The sequence below is a fragment of the Grammomys surdaster genome, unplaced genomic scaffold (genome assembly GCF_004785775.1).
Source record: "Grammomys surdaster isolate TR1022 unplaced genomic scaffold, NIH_TR_1.0 129, whole genome shotgun sequence".
NCBI classification, from domain to species: domain Eukaryota; kingdom Metazoa; phylum Chordata; class Mammalia; order Rodentia; family Muridae; genus Grammomys; species Grammomys surdaster.
This window is the reverse complement of record NW_021604587.1, coordinates 20,250,942-20,264,544: the sequence shown is the minus strand read 5'-3', so window position 1 is coordinate 20,264,544 and position 13,603 is coordinate 20,250,942. Positions and strand designations below refer to the sequence as shown.

Genomic DNA, 13,603 nt, shown 5'->3' with positions numbered 1-13,603 from the left:
AAGGAAGAGGAGAAGAGGAGGAGGAGAAAACCCACTCCTGGGCACACAAAGAATTCTATCTTCTACAAGAGAAACCTGCATGTCCTCTATTCACAATAGCAAGGAAATGGAATCAGCTCACAAGTTTATCAATCAACTGATGGATGTATAATGACAACGTGGTATCATACACAATTCTATTCAGATGTACACCATGAAACTTGTATGAAAATAGATGGAGTTAGAAAGTATAAGTAACTCAGAAAGACAAAAAAAGTTTCTCTCATATGCAGATCCTATCATAAACATATGTTTATATCATATAAATGGGGTCGACAGTAAGTGTGGGTTATGAATTAAAAAGACCTTAAGGGAAAAAGATGTTGAGAAAGGAGGAAGGGGCATGGACAGATGAGACATGAAAGTGGAAAGTAAGCTATAGGGTGTGAAAGAGAACAAAGAGGAGAAGAAAAATCAACAAAAACATTTTTTTTCTTAAAATGCCATAAGGAAACCTAATCCTACATATGCTAGTTAGACATAATTTTTAACTCTTTTTGGCTTTTGACTTTGTTTAGAAAGGTGACTTCTAGCAGGGCATGGTGGTGTACCCCTGTAATCCCAGCACTTGGGAGGCAGAGGCAGGCAGTTCTCTGCAGTGGGAAATATTTAAAAAGCAATCCACGCTACTGCAGGCAAGATACTGGCTGCTGGTCTGTTCTCATCCAGGCAGACTCTCTGATCACATTCCCAGCCATCCGCACGCCCCCTGTGGTTGGCTGTCACAAATCACCTTAACCAGTAAATTCAAAACTCTAGAGGCTTGTAAACTATCAGTCAGATTTATATTAGTAAATTCTCAACTCACAAAACGCCTGTACAATGAACTCAAAACTCAATTGATATAAACACAAGCTACACACCTAGATGGGGCAAATGTACCCTACTTAATCATCTATTTTAGGAAATCCCCAATACTTATGGCTCCTAGGACTGTGTGGTTCTGGCTCCTCTTCCTTTCCTCTAAGTTCCATCTTGTCTCCTCCTCTCCATCCTCTTCTGTCTCTTTCTGTACCTGTCTCTAAAATTCTCAGCCCGCCTTACTTTTCCACTGTCCAATTACAGTCTCTTATCTCGTGCCTGCCTTCACCTGCGTGTAGACAGTAATATACAGTTCTCTATGAGCTCAAGTCCAGGATAACTAGGCTCTGGTTATATTGAGAAACACTGTCTTGGGGGCAGGGGCAGGTGGGTGTCTTCTAGAAAGCATTTAAATTTGAGTCATTCTCATGAAGACTTGTACACCAACAGCAACTCAACATATCAGCCTGCTTACATGGGTCTCCTTACTTTGTTAGAATATATATAACAACTAGGTCACATGGGTGTATCGTATGGGCTTTATTTTTTAACATACATAAATAATAAGTATGAAAAAATAGGATTCAAAGTGAGAGTTTAAATTTACAAAGTGTGCTTTGGAGAAGGTCCATATTCATATTTTATTTTCTTGAACGCTTATATTCTGAAAGCAGCACAATTAGCCTATTACGCAAGGTCTTAATCTTGTTAGAATACTGTTGTTCAAGTAATTTCTTCATCTTTTGTCTCAGAAAATCCAAAGATGGAAGATTATGACAACCTGGTATATTCAACATGATGTGAAAGAATTCCTCCCACATATCCAAATGAGGAAGCCTGAAGAGACAAAACATTTCAATGGATAAAATGCAACCTTCAATGTTCATAGCAACCAGTTTCTGCATCTACCTTGTACAGGTGTGGACATGTTAAAAGAACAACTCTCATCTACCTGTATCTTAGTGAATCAAGAATCCATCACAAATAGGAGAAATTAAAAACCCAACCACGTCTAAATATACCTTGTTCTAAAAATATGATTTAAAATAGCCTTTTGCAATAGTTCTTCGGTAGAAAAATTAATTTTTAAAGAATAATCTATCTTCTTTTGGCTTCCTGTGTATATAATACTGCCAAAATCTGATAATCTAGTTATTTTGTTTTTAATATATTAAGCTCAACTGCATACATATGTGGCAAGACTGGACAGCCTAAACTATAGAGCTCACACTTAGCAGTCCTAGCTACTTTTTTTTTTTTGGTTTGGTTTTTCGAGACAGGGTTTCTCTATGTAGCCCTGGCTGTTCTCGAACTCAGAAATCCGCCTGCCCCTGCCTCCCAAGTGCTGGAATTAAAGGCGAGCGCCACCACTGCCCGGCTACTTTTTAAAAAAAAACATTTTTGAAATGATCATTATTAATATTCTCATTTACATACACAAAAAAATAAACAAAACTGCAAGGCTTACAAATATTGACTTCACTTAAAAAATAAACAGTCTCGAAAAACCAAAAAAAAAAAAAAAAAAAAAACCAAAACAAAAAAAAAAAAAACCAGTCAAAAACAGGATGCTACATGCATGCTCAGGAACTCTCAATGGTGTCACAAGGCACACTGAATGCTAAATTTGTTCAGTGCCTAATGTCAGGATTATGCTCTGTCACCACACTGTCCAGGCTCATTTTCTGGCTAGATAACATATACTGTTTTACTGTTACTGTTTTTCCACTGTAGCACTGATTCCAATAACTTACCTTCTAAAAAGACCTTCAGGTTTCCAGACTCCTCCTTCATTTTTTACTTTCATGTAAGTGCCAAAGAGCATACAGTATATTGTTGCAGCAACTCCATAGTAATCAACCTATGAAGAAAGCAGATACATGCATTGTAAACAGTCACTTACCTGTGAGTATATTAAAACGTCTCTAACTTAGAAGCTAAATAACCACAGTATTTTAGGTTTACAGAATTCCAAAAGCCAATGATTTGCTTCACTGAATGCCTGTCTAAGCTCACTGAGGCGTCTATGAACACAAACACTACTCCCTCTGAGGTAACCCTTTGAGAAGCTCTACCATCATTTAAATAATGTCTCCCACAAGTCCTCTGTTCTATTACTTCCTGCAAATACAAACAGCTTGGCAGTTCTTCCAATCCTATCCCCTGGGACTCTGGTGGTTATTGTATAACTGTACACCAGTGTCTCTGTGTGATAATAGAATAAAACATTCTAGCATAGTCCAAATCTGTAGGATAGCAAACTATCCATTCTCTATGCTGATATCAGCATTCATCTACCTGAAGCCTTCCTATGAGTAACCATCCAGAAATAAGGCCCTCACTTGTGCTCCCTTTATTATGGGCTTCTGGAAATCACAGCTCTGTATCTGGAAACTGGGAAGCTGTTTTGTTTTATTAACCCAGGCTCAAAACATTTACATCTATCCTAATTAGTAGTATCTTCTTTGCTTGCCAGCTAATATTCTACTTTGTTGAAAATTCTGAAACTTTCCCAGAGAATGTATTCGTTTTCCTGTTCTGTTGATAGAATCTGAATAATAAGGAAGACTGTTCAGAAGTAGAATTTCTTCCTCCTCTTTAGCCTTACATTTTACCTTTCCTTCAGTGCTCAAGAGACTAGTTCAAACTACCTGGCGCTTTAAACTCATTTTGCAAGTCTGGTAAGTGTAATAAAGAAAACGTTTTCAAATCTCTTGCTTTTCTGCCAGGTGGTGGTGGCATGTGGCTTTAATCCCAGAATTTGGGAGGCAGAGGCAGGCAATCTCTTTGAGTTCAAGGCCAGCCTGGTCTACGGAATAAGTTCCAGGTAGCCAGGGTTACACAGATTAATCTTGTCTCAAAACAAAACCAAAAACCAAACCAAAAAAAAACAAAAAAACAAAACAAAACAAAAAAACAAAAAAACAAAATGAAACAAAACCTCTTGCTAACCTCTTGCTTTCCTTCCATACCTGGTAGTTCCATGGCTTGTTACTGAGCATCTCAGGACATTGAAAACCAGATGTTTCACACTTTCCTGTAAATACAGTTCCTTTAGGGAAAAGTTTCATATCTATACTCTGACCCAGGTCAATCAATGCCAAGCCAGTAGCTAAGTCTTCATCATCCTGTTCCAAAAATCTACATTAAATACAAACAAAGACCAGGATCTATGAGCACAAATTAACAAAAGGATACCTAACAAAACAAAGGATAACAAAACAATTCCTATAGGGAAGACAAAGCAAAACATGAGGAAAGAATTCTATTAAAGTGTCATACTTACCTGTGTCCTAGTATGAAGTTATCTGGCTTAATGTCACCATGAATAATTTCACAGCTGTGGACTTGTTCAACCATGTAAAGCATTCTGATAGCGAAAGTGATGACGAGAGCCTGGGGCATCACTTTTTCAGGGGTATTTTTATAGAGGTTAATGACATTCTAGAAATAAGGCAAATGGCATTTTAAGTTGGTTGCAGAAGATTAATGAAATTTCAAGTCAAGGCCTTTACCCCTGCTCTCTATTCCAACAAAAGTTCCAACTGTGAAAAATACTGTAGGCAAAAACCAGAAATGCACAAACACTTCAAGTTCACAGTATGAAAATGAGATACTTACTAGTAAAGTCCCATAGCTGTAGAGCTCCCCTACTAATATGCTGCCGTTCTGGAATAAATGAGCAGAATAAAACTTGATGAACATGTGATGTACTTCTGGCTTTAGTCTTTCCATGAGCTGCATCCCAATGTAGAATTCCCAAGAGTTGGCAGGTCTCTGCACCTACAAATCAAATCAGGTATGTGATACACATATCCTTATCCATATTCTGTAAAATAGCAAGAAAGCAACTCCTCCCAGTAAGGATATGGACAAAAAACTGAGGATAAACTAAGCATGGTCAGCAGTATAAAGCTTGCAGGATAATCTTAGACAATCCTAGGATAGTTGTGTTTAACTGTTGACTAGGGCCTCATTGACATCAGTATTTAAAGGGGAGTCAGCAGAGGAAGCTAACAACTTTCAAAAATTCACATCTACATTATTTAAGAAGTTATTCATATCATTTACCTTCAAAATACATTTCTGTTTACTTTTGGTATCTTTCACATCTCCATGAATAGCTTCAAAGACTTGAGCAAAGGCTCCTTCTCCAAGAAGGTGATTCACATAGACCAGCAAAGAACCTTGGGAAATGATACAAAAAACTGACAAAAAGCCTAAAAAATGGGTATAAGTTCTCCAGTAAAATGTATACCCACCAAGAGAGAACCTCCTTAACAAATTCTAAAAGAGGGGTGAAAGCAGCCCTGATGCCTCAGTATACTTATCTGTATAGTAACAAAGTGCATACATATTTGTAATAGTTTAGAATGGTTTAAAATTTTTGATTTTAGAAGTTTTTGACTTAGGGAGTTGTGAGCTGCCCAACATGGGTGCTGGAAACCAAACTGATGTCTCCTGAAAGTGCTCTTATAACCTCTGAACATCTCTATCCAGGAGTACATGTATTTTTAACTTTGATAAATTATTGCCAAATTAAAGTCCAACAGCAATCACAATTCCAATATCATTGCTTAACAAAATTTCTCAACATGGCAGATATTAACTTTCTTGAAGGTAGAAAGGGTAGGAGATTTTCAGAATTACTAACAGTTTCTCACAAATAAGAATTCAAAATTCTTACCCAACTGGAATTCTGTCTTGGTCTTGATGGCTGGAAGTTTACTCTGCCATACAAAAGTATTTGAATAGGAAGTAACCGGCTTAGAAAGCCCAGATAGAAGTTTAAGAATCAATTCATCATCCCATGGGTTCTCAATAGTAAAGTCTTAAACAGGAAAAAAAACAAAACATAAATTCAGCAAATATTTTAACAGAAACCTTAGATAAGTACACGTATTCATTAAATGTTTTCAAACTTTTATTCCATGTAGAACTTGATTCAATTAAGAAAATAAGCTAAAATCAGTTGTTCTGTCATTTGAGGCAGAAATTCTACAAATTTAGGTTGACTATCCAGTTGTGACAAAGGGAATCAACTAGCTGCTTTTTGACTCATCTGGACCTGCAGGATTTGCATCTTTTAAAAGTATAGCTGCACATCTTAAAGGTATAGGTGAACATTTAACTGCTTCTAGTATGCTCAGACATATATTCTGTTTCCCCCACTAATACACATAAAATACACTACTTACAAAGAATTTGCATGAAAAGGAATACTGTGTAAAGGGAAACAATTCCTAAAGGAAAGACAAAGCCTCCTATCCCAGTTAGTGTTATAAAACATTCTATTAGTGGTAGTTTGAAAAGGCTACTCTCCAACATGGTTACTACTTAGTACACACAGAACAAAGTTCTGAGATTTATGAACTCATTTAGTTCTTATAGTAAGCCTCTAAGGTACTAGTATGGCCTTCATTTTAAGATATATTTAATTTTTTAATACATATCACTTGTTTTGGCTACATATATACATATATGTATGTGATATGTATGGCATCAGATCCCCTGGAATTGGGGCTACAGACAGTTGAGACACTGTGTGGATGCTGGAGATTGAACCTGGGTCCTCTGGAAGATCAGCCAGTGATCTTAACTCCTGAGTCATCTCTCCACCTGACCTCACTTTAAAGAGAACAAGCATGTAGTTGGTTGGGGAGCTGGTAATTAGAGCCTAGCCTTAGAACTTAGTTTAGTTCCAGAGTCTATGTTCTCAAGTAAGACTTTCTGTATAACAAGGGACAGAGGAAGACTTTTTTTTTTTTTTTTTAAAGATTTATTTTATTTTTTATGTGAGTACACTGTAGCTGTCTTCAAACACACCAGAAGAGGGCATCAGATCCCATTACAGATGGTTGTGAGCCACCATGTGGTTGCTGGGAACTGAACTCAGAACTTCTGGAAGAGCCATTAGTGCTCTAACCACTGAGCAATCTCTACAGCCCCCTGGAAGATATCTCTTAATTCTTTTAATATTTGGTCTTGACCAATTGTCCTGTTACATACAGGGTAGAGGGTAATACTAGATTATATATTTAACACACAGTAAACTCATAACCTTGAACTCTCTTTTAAAGATCTATTTACGCCTAGTGCCTAGAGAGATCACATGAGGGTTCCAGATTCCATGGAACTGGAATTATAGATGTAGGTGTTGAAAACCAAACCTGGGTCCACTGGAAGAACAGTCAGTAGTTCTCTTAACCAGTATACCATCTCTCTAGGCCCCTAATTCCTTTTTATATTAGTATGACCTTATTGTCTGTCAAGATTAAAATGGATTGATGGATCTCAAATCTGTTAGTAGTGAATTATTTTGTGATACTGTTACAAGTTTGTCTAAGTTTATCTTCTATTTGGTGTATTTAAGTTCCTGCTCTGTTGTTTCATTGAATGGCTTTTCCATGCTATCATTCTTATGGCAAAACTATGATTGAGCATGTGTGCATACTTGGAGCATTGACATTTCCAAGTGAACTAGCTTGAACCCATTCAACTTGGAGTCCAGCGCTGGCATCTGATAGGTCTTCCACCGTTGCATAGCCAGTGTCTGTGCATTTATAAGCCTCAAGGCTGAACACTGCTTCCTTGGTGAGCAAACCACCTGTGGCAGGCTGACTAGGACAGGGTAAAGATGCTGAAAATTTCTCTTCAATTGGACTGTATGTGGAAAAAAAGAGAAAACAAAAACTTCACGTGATTAGAAGCCTTTTACATTTCATGAAAATAATAGCTCATTTTCATTGTAAGAATAGCATTTCAAAATTAACTCAAAGGTTGAGTTGATCAAATAATGTTCATTAAACCAATATGTATAAATAAATACACAGCTACTAAGACATAAGATATCAACAGAAATATAATCAAAATCACTTAATATCTTAGGTAAACAGGTAAGATGATATATTTGTTATTTAATAGTAACTGTGGGAAGGAATGAGTTTATTCCCAAAAATTTTATCTAAATAGCACTACTATGATCAAGACTAAGTATTTTTCATTCTAAATGGCTTTTTATAATACTAAGACAAACCAATACACGAGAGGACTCTCATTCATGTATTTTCTATTTGTGATTTTGCCAATGTGCTAAACAACTGTCATAGCTCAAGTTGTTCTAAGGATTAAAAGGATACAGCACACAGAAAGCATAAACACTGTGACTGGATTACAATAAACAAAAAATGGTAACTACTTTTTGTACTTGTTACATACATCAGCCTAATCAATACAATGGAACTTTACCTTTCACCAGTACCTAAAAAGGATTAAACATTCTATCTTCTATTAAAAGGCACTGGGTTTCTCAATTAAATGGGTGTATAAAGTATAATTTGTATTTCCTCAGTTTTTCAATACTTGACATATTGGGGTCTTGGCATTATAAAAGAACTTACAGTTTGAACCCTGAAATGAATTTCAGAAAATGCAAGTTCAGGGAACTGTTAGCTAGCTGTTTCAGTATAGCAAGTGTTTAGGTTTACCACTATGTTTACATTCACAACTAGTACCTTCTAACTCGAAGCTACCATTAAAACTTTACTAGCCTTATTGGGTTGTGATAAGATATTTATGATATCTTAAAGAGCAAAGCTACAGTGGAAGAGGAGAATGACAAACACAATACCCAAGCTTTCTGTCTTTTGAGAGGTCCACTATGTTTTCTTTACAAGAATCCATAGCCATATGTGTATACTGCATGGCTACCACATTTTCTGAAATATAAAAAAATTAGACATATTACATACACATGTAGATATAAACATTTGATATGGTTACAAAGGCTGAAATTCCCTTTTATACTGACTTTCACTACAATTTCTCAACAGTATCCCATAGCAAAAAGTGCTGTTCAAAGAATAAATAGCATGTTACAGGCAAGATGACCAGACTAAAGAAAGTCACTGGCACAGGGGCAGCACATACTTGATGAAGACACAAAGGGGGAATAAAAGGCTATAACCCTTCCAGAAGGATTTATATAGAGATTTGTGTGTCTTTTTAACAAACTGGAGAGACAGCATTTATTTGCATGGATTTAGATATTGGCAGCCCTTAAACCACTGTTCTTTCTTACTTAAAAAACAAAACAATATCTTTATTGACAGTAGACAGGGTAGAATTATAGGCTAAACTTAGCCAATTGTTATACCGGATTAACTTTTATCTGACGATTGCTTAAAACAAGTACTAATACTTATTTAGTATTAGAACATTAGCTTCTATTTATAGGATCACAGTGGATAAGCTGGAAATCACTATCCTCAGAACAGTTATTTTTGAGACTTTGAAGAACTCTTCACAGATTAATTTTCCTTAATTTGCAAAACTTCAAAATTTTTATGAGTGGCAAACTTGTGATGGTATTTGAATAGTTGGATTTTGAACTAACTTCTAAGATTTAAGAAAGAAATAAAACATATTGGATTAGTACTCTTAAGAAAATATCCAGGCTGGAGAGATGGCTCAGTGGTTAAGAGAACTGAGTGCTCTTCTAGAGGTCCTGAGTTCAATTCCCAGCAACTACTTGGTGGCTCACAAACATCTGTAATGGGATCTGATGATGCCCTCCTCACATATATAAAATAAATAAATCTTTTAAAAAAGAAAATATCCTTAGTTCTTAGTCAATTTTTAGGTTTTTAGAGTCATAATGACATTAGAATATCTTCCATCTAGTGAAGTAAAATTCTTCAGCAGTTAATTATTGATTTAAAATTTTTAAAAATTATGTTTGTGTATGTGTGCTTAAGTGAGTGCATGTCACTGCATATGTATAGAGGTCAGAGGACAACTTGCAGGAGTCAGTTCTTTCACTTTACCTTGTGGGTCCTAGAGATCAACTCAGGTCATCAAGCTTAGCAACAAGCCATTTTTACCTGATAGGCCATCTCACAGACTTTCATTATTGTTTTGGGAAAACAATTATACTTTTAAAGAATTCTAAGAGTGATACAATTTAGTTGGTAAATGGACAGTTAACACAATGGCATAATGCTCCAAATCTCACATATTATGCCTCTTAGTACCTAGTTATCTGTATTCAATGCAGTGGCATTAGATTAAATTCAAATATAGATTTTTTTAAACATTTAAAAAATTATTTTATGTGTATGGGTGTTTTACTTTTATATTATGTCTGTGCATCTCAGTGTACAGTCCCTGCAGAGGTCAGAAAAGGCTATCAGACCCTGTGGAACTGGAGTTACAAACTGTTGGGAGCTGGCATGTGAATGCTGGGAACCAAACCCTGGATGTCTGAGCAGCCAATGTTCTTAACTACTGAGCTGTCTTGACAGCCCACACATGTGTATCTTTTATATAAAGGTTACATTAGGTTTGAGGTTGAAATGAAGACTAAAAGTAGCTTTAAAATGCTTTTCTTGAAGTTAGCAAAAATGTTACAATGAGATTTTTCTCTGTATGGTATACTTGTCTATATTTCTAAAGTAACATCTGGAGATATATCATGGACAAAAGCTGGTCATTCATTACTCATTAGATTAGAAAATATAAGTTCATTGTTTCTAATAGTTAAATAATTTAATCTTTTTGTAGTTGTTTTTTCTTTGCTATCACAATACAACATAGTCCTGTTGGATATATGTCTTCAAGTGATTACACATGTTTTTTCACTTTCTACCTACTTATTAAAATTTAAAAATATAGACTATGAAGACAGACCATCAAAAACTAAGAAATAACAGCAACAACAACAAAAACATGTATACACACATAAGTGCATTTTAAGTGTCTTTACAATTTTCAAACTTCCTCTATAGAATTTTCAAAAAGAAACTATAATAACAATCAGTATATTTCTGCAGAGACAGTTGAACACTCACCTTTATCTTCTGGAATCTGCACTGAATCTGCTGGAAATTTGTGGAATGGTGTAGATGAGAGCTGGGCAGCAGATGTAAAGTCTCCTAGACTTACAGGATTGGGAGCTAGGGTTTTGTTGTAGCGAATACCACATACTGTTGACTCATCCATAAACTCATCAGTGTGAGGCATTTCCTACAACAGAAGACAAATTGAAAAAAACAATTTGTCTGCTCTGTTGATGAAATTTAACACATCAACACTTTGAGTCCAGCAGTTAACAGCCCTGTAGTACAAACTACTTAGGAGGGTGTGGAGGCATGAGGGTCACTTGAGCTTAGGAGTTCAAAATCATCCTGAACAATATAGCAAGCTCCTTTCTCAAAAAACAAAACAGAACCTCAAACATTTTAAGATTAAAAAAAAAAAGTTCAAGAAAAATAGATATAAACCTTGTTTTTAGCATACTTCAACGCAGGTGCATAACAATTGGACATGTTTTTATCTTGTACATTATTCTTTAAACTTGAAAAGAGAGTTACAAAGATAGTAAAGAGTTCTGCTTTGTTAGTTCCCTTTAACAGTAATCTTATCCAAAGTGTGGTTTACTGTTAAAAATGATTCTAGTACCTGGAGTCCTTATTTGGTTATTCTATTTCCTCTCCAACCTTCAACATAGGTCAGCAGACTGCACATGGCTGTCCTGCCTATTCACCTGCTTCTGAGTACAGCCACCTGTGGATCCTTCCTACTCTTTATTCCACTGACACTTTTGAATTGAGGTCAGGATCTATGACTGTGTCTAGCTTAGGCTTTTATAATAGGACTAAAGACTCCAGAGAAGACTGTAATGGAGTATCTCATTAAACTTTGAGGCTATGTCCTATAAACGTAACTTATTACTGGTGATGTTAAACCAACCACTTGGTCAGACATCTCTAAGGTTTCCTTACTGAATTTTATTCCCTCTCCCCACTGTCTTTTCTGATATAAATCACCATATCTTGCCCATACTGAAAGAGAGGTAAACTCTGCCTCCCACAGGGCTTCATCAAAAGAACCAGCAGAAAAATATACATTAATTTATCTTTGTGTGTGTACTTGGTACACACATGTACCAAGGCTCACATGTGGAGGTCAGAGGACAACTTTGGGAATCAATCTACCATGTGGGTCCCAGGGATCAAACTCTCATCTTCAGGCTTGGTGACAAATGCCTTTACCTGCTGAGCCATCTTTCTGGCCCTCCTGGTGAAATGTTAAACCAGGATAGTAAATGATAATTTTGTAAGAAGCTTCGGAGCTATGTAGACACCGCTTCTTCTTAATAACGTCAGTAGTCATCCATGGACCTTGCCTATAGCAGTTACTATCTTAGTGTTCTAATGATGACCTTCTACATTCCTTAGAATGCTTCTGTAAGGGAGATCTGCCCCCTCTCCACTATTGTATGAACATGGATATTCATTTTATTTCTTAGGTTATAATACAATACTACATTACTTATTCTTTCAAATTTCTTCCAAATTGTCCCAGGTCTGACCACTGACAAGTTGGTTCTTGTGGCCCCCACCTCACTTTACAAAAAGACAAAACCAAAATAAATCACATCCATAATTTCTGGCATAAGGTCATCTATTTTCACTGACATGGCCTATAAAATCAGACATTTAAGAGTGTAATTATAGGCTAAGTTTTAGAATCCATGGAGAAAGAGAACTAAAGTTTAGTCAAAACTAAACTTGATAAATCCCCTCAGTTCTTAAAATGCCACATACACATTCTACACATCACACCTTTTTATAAATTCTACCATCTTTTCTAGTATTGAAGGAAAAACTGGAAGGTAATAAATATGCCAGTTTCTGCTCAGCATCAGCATATATAGAAAATGTACCTTCTTTGTTTGTTTATTAAAGCATGCAGCAGAATAATTCAACAAAACATAGTTTTAAAGTAGTGGCACTGAATCTAAACTCCAGTCCAGTGTTTCAGGAAATTGTAAACATACACATGGGGAACACTCTGGGTCACAGTGGAAGTCTAGGTACAATGATTGCTAACACATAGGAATGCTGTGAGCCAATGAACAGGAGAACTTTGTCTACTATGGTGTGCTGTTGATGGTTCATTTTCATCAATTCAGTTTTCTGGGTTTCTCACTAATAGTCCACTGTAGGTATTAATTCTTATGTCTAAGAAAAAAATATATACCCCTGGATGACACCACCTAGCTAAAGGAATGGTTCTTGAGGGGCAAGGAACACATAATTGTTTTTATTTTCTCTACTTATTATAGAATTCAATTTTGTTGACTAACACATTTTTCATGCAACACTGGATTTTCGGAAAGTTATGTACACCTTGTGCCATTTGATGAGCATAACCATTTGGCAAAATGAACAGATTATAAGACATATTTCACTGATGAAGCAGAGATTTACTTACATTTGATCTTGATGTACATTTGCTGAGAGATCGTTCTCCAAAGGTCCTAGCTCCTAAGGGCTTATTTTTAGGCTGTGGTAAGCTAGAGAAAGATTTGTGTAAATACAAATCATAAAACATATGGATGAAATAAATAAGCTAAAAGTGTTAGAATAATTTGTCACTTATCCTACTTATTGAGTTAATGGTTCGAGAGACTCCTTACTTTCACAGCAACTATAGTAAAACTGTGTCCAAATTGAATTAACTGTAAAAATAAGATGTTTTTAGTACACTGGGTTCCAAGTTTTAGAAGCAAATGAAAACAAGGGCCTTGACCGTAAGATGTCTCAGGTACCAGGTAACAATTTAAGTCTTATTTCTAGTGCCTGTTCTGATACCGATATCACTTCTGTAACTTGGTCATGCTGTCTCCATTCTACCTCAGCATTCCAAGATACCTGTAACTTACATAATTTCACTTGCTTTAACCATGAAGATTCTGGAA

General features: G+C 36.0%; 1 protein-coding gene across 1 annotated transcript in view; it reads right to left on the bottom strand.

Annotated features, from left to right (window-relative positions):
- Nucleotides 1–1,356: 1,356 nt before the first annotated feature.
- Bub1 (BUB1 mitotic checkpoint serine/threonine kinase) overlaps nucleotides 1,357–13,603 on the bottom strand; it is a 30,634-nt gene continuing 18,387 nt past the window's right edge. Inside the window, exons 15-25 of the mRNA XM_028755611.1 lie at nucleotides 13,117–13,198; nucleotides 10,689–10,863; nucleotides 8,471–8,558; nucleotides 7,295–7,503; nucleotides 5,528–5,671; nucleotides 4,912–5,027; nucleotides 4,462–4,623; nucleotides 4,127–4,284; nucleotides 3,813–3,981; nucleotides 2,595–2,701; nucleotides 1,357–1,677 (exon numbers count right to left, since the gene is read on the bottom strand). Of these exons, the coding sequence (XP_028611444.1) occupies nucleotides 1,482–1,677; nucleotides 2,595–2,701; nucleotides 3,813–3,981; nucleotides 4,127–4,284; nucleotides 4,462–4,623; nucleotides 4,912–5,027; nucleotides 5,528–5,671; nucleotides 7,295–7,503; nucleotides 8,471–8,558; nucleotides 10,689–10,863; nucleotides 13,117–13,198 (1,606 nt within the window). The 3' untranslated portion in view covers nucleotides 1,357–1,481. The remainder of the gene's footprint in view (nucleotides 1,678–2,594; nucleotides 2,702–3,812; nucleotides 3,982–4,126; nucleotides 4,285–4,461; nucleotides 4,624–4,911; nucleotides 5,028–5,527; nucleotides 5,672–7,294; nucleotides 7,504–8,470; nucleotides 8,559–10,688; nucleotides 10,864–13,116; nucleotides 13,199–13,603) is intronic.